The sequence below is a fragment of the Urocitellus parryii genome, chromosome 2 (assembly GCF_045843805.1).
Source record: "Urocitellus parryii isolate mUroPar1 chromosome 2, mUroPar1.hap1, whole genome shotgun sequence".
NCBI classification, from domain to species: Eukaryota; Metazoa; Chordata; class Mammalia; order Rodentia; family Sciuridae; genus Urocitellus; species Urocitellus parryii.
In genome coordinates, this window is record NC_135532.1 from 147,542,682 (window position 1) to 147,544,766 (window position 2,085).

Consider the following 2,085-nt stretch of genomic DNA (forward strand, 5'->3'; position numbering starts at 1 on the left):
CTACACTGTCTTAAAGAATTACTAGATATTTCTTTAAAATATCTCTTGGTGACCTTACCTGTGAAAATTTACCAAATTATAGAATATATTTCTCAAACACACTGTGACTCTGCACATTTTTAAAAAAAACTTAGACATCTATTCATTAAAATGTCTAAAGAATAATTTATTTTAAGTATCAAATTAATCTCAGGAATTATATTTATAACTTATTCTTTAATTCATAGAGAGAAAGTTACAGTAAGACAATGTTTTTAAAGATGGGAAATGGAAAAATAATTATATCTACCATGATCTGTACATGGCCATGTACAAAGAGCTTTTCCATCCTAGGAATTCACACAGACATTCCCAGACAATCCCTGTTGTGTGCTCACTTCGTGATATATTTCTTCTCACAAGACTTCATATACTATGAGTGTGCCAGTTTTCAGGAGATAGCATAGGATGATTTGAAGTAGAAAAGTCTTCTTTGTGTTCTTACAGTAATTAAAAGGGGTGAATGAAACACATTCTGCTTATAATCTCAATTGAACTTCTTTACAATTTATGTCTTAGCACAAGCCAGGAATGCCTGAGACTAATCATTCTTTAGAAACCGAATTTATCCTCCTGGGATTTACAGATAACCAAAACCTGAAGGTCCTTCTGTTTGTGGTATTCTCTGCCATCTATCTGGTCACCATGGTGGGGAATCTAGGGTTGGTGGCCTTGATTTACATGGAGCGCCGTCTTCACACACCAATGTACATCTTCCTGGGCAACCTGGCTCTCATGGATTCCTGCTGTTCCTGTGCCATCACTCCCAAGATGTTGCAGAACTTCTTTTCTGAGGACAGAAGGATTTCCCTCTATGAATGCATGACACAGCTTTATTTTCTCTGTCTTGCTGAGACTGCAGACTGCTTTCTTCTGGCAGCAATGGCCTATGACCGCTATGTGGCCATATGCAGCCCCCTGCAGTACCACACTCTAATGTCAAAGAAACTCTGCATTCAGATGACTATAGGAACTTTAATAGCTAGTAATCTGCATTCTATGATTCATACTACCTTTCTATTAAGGCTAACTTTCTGCAGATCTCATAAAATTGATCATTTTTTCTGTGATATCCTTCCCCTGTATAAACTCTCCTGTACTGACCCTTTTATTAATGAATTAATGATATATATTTTTTCAATGCCAATTCAAATCTTTACTATTTCCACTGTCTTGATTTCTTATCTTTACATTATTTTCACTATTTTCAGAATGAAATCTAAGGAGGGGAGAGGTAGAGCATTTTCAACTTGTGCATCCCATTTTCTGTCAGTCTCAATATTCTACATTTGTCTTCTCACATATATCCGACCATTCAAAGAAGAGTATAAAGGTATACTAGTGTCAATATTTTATACAATAGTAATTCCCTTACTAAACCCTTTTATATATAGTCTGAGAAATAAGGAAGTGATAAATGTTCTCAAAAAAGTCATGAGGACCTACAACATTCTTAAACTTCAGCCTCTACTGCAAACGGTTTTTAATTTTTGGAAATGTTTTCATAAATAATGAACATAAAAAATATTTTTTTCTTTAACATACTTATTTAAATCATGAGGTCGTGTTTGTTAACATATATGTTAGTAGAATTTCCAAATTGTTTGACAAATCTTAATTCAAATTACATAGCCAGAATAAATCAAAAGAAACTTGATAGTAACTGCTATGCCAGCTCTCATTAGTTTCATTACATTTGAGAAATTACTGTTCCAAATCTCAGTAAATCAACATAGTATCATAATTTAATGTTTAAATATTAGGAGTCTTCTTTGATTAATGTTTTCTAGTTACTAATCAAAAGCTTATTTGATTTTATGTAGAGTGTTTGTAACACTTAAAATTCCTAAACTACAACTGACATAGGATTGCTGTATGTATAATATGGATGTATAACCAATGTGATCCTGCAATTTGTACACGTGGAAAAATGAGAATTTATACCCTATTTAAATCAAATGTATGATATGTCAAGATCATTGTATTGTCTTGAACAACTAATAAAAAAATTCCTAGACTAAAAAGTGAAATAATTTCTTTTCAGAA

At 32.7% G+C, this 2,085-nt stretch overlaps 1 protein-coding gene across 1 annotated transcript; it reads left to right on the forward strand.

Moving 5' to 3' along the window:
* Positions 1 to 570: 570 nt before the first annotated feature.
* On the forward strand, positions 571 to 1,551 carry LOC113178123 (olfactory receptor 5K17-like). Its single transcript, XM_026382578.2, has one exon. The coding sequence runs from the start codon at positions 571 to 573 to the stop codon at positions 1,549 to 1,551; it is 981 nt and encodes a 326-aa protein (XP_026238363.2).
* The last annotated feature ends 534 nt before the right edge of the window (positions 1,552 to 2,085 follow it).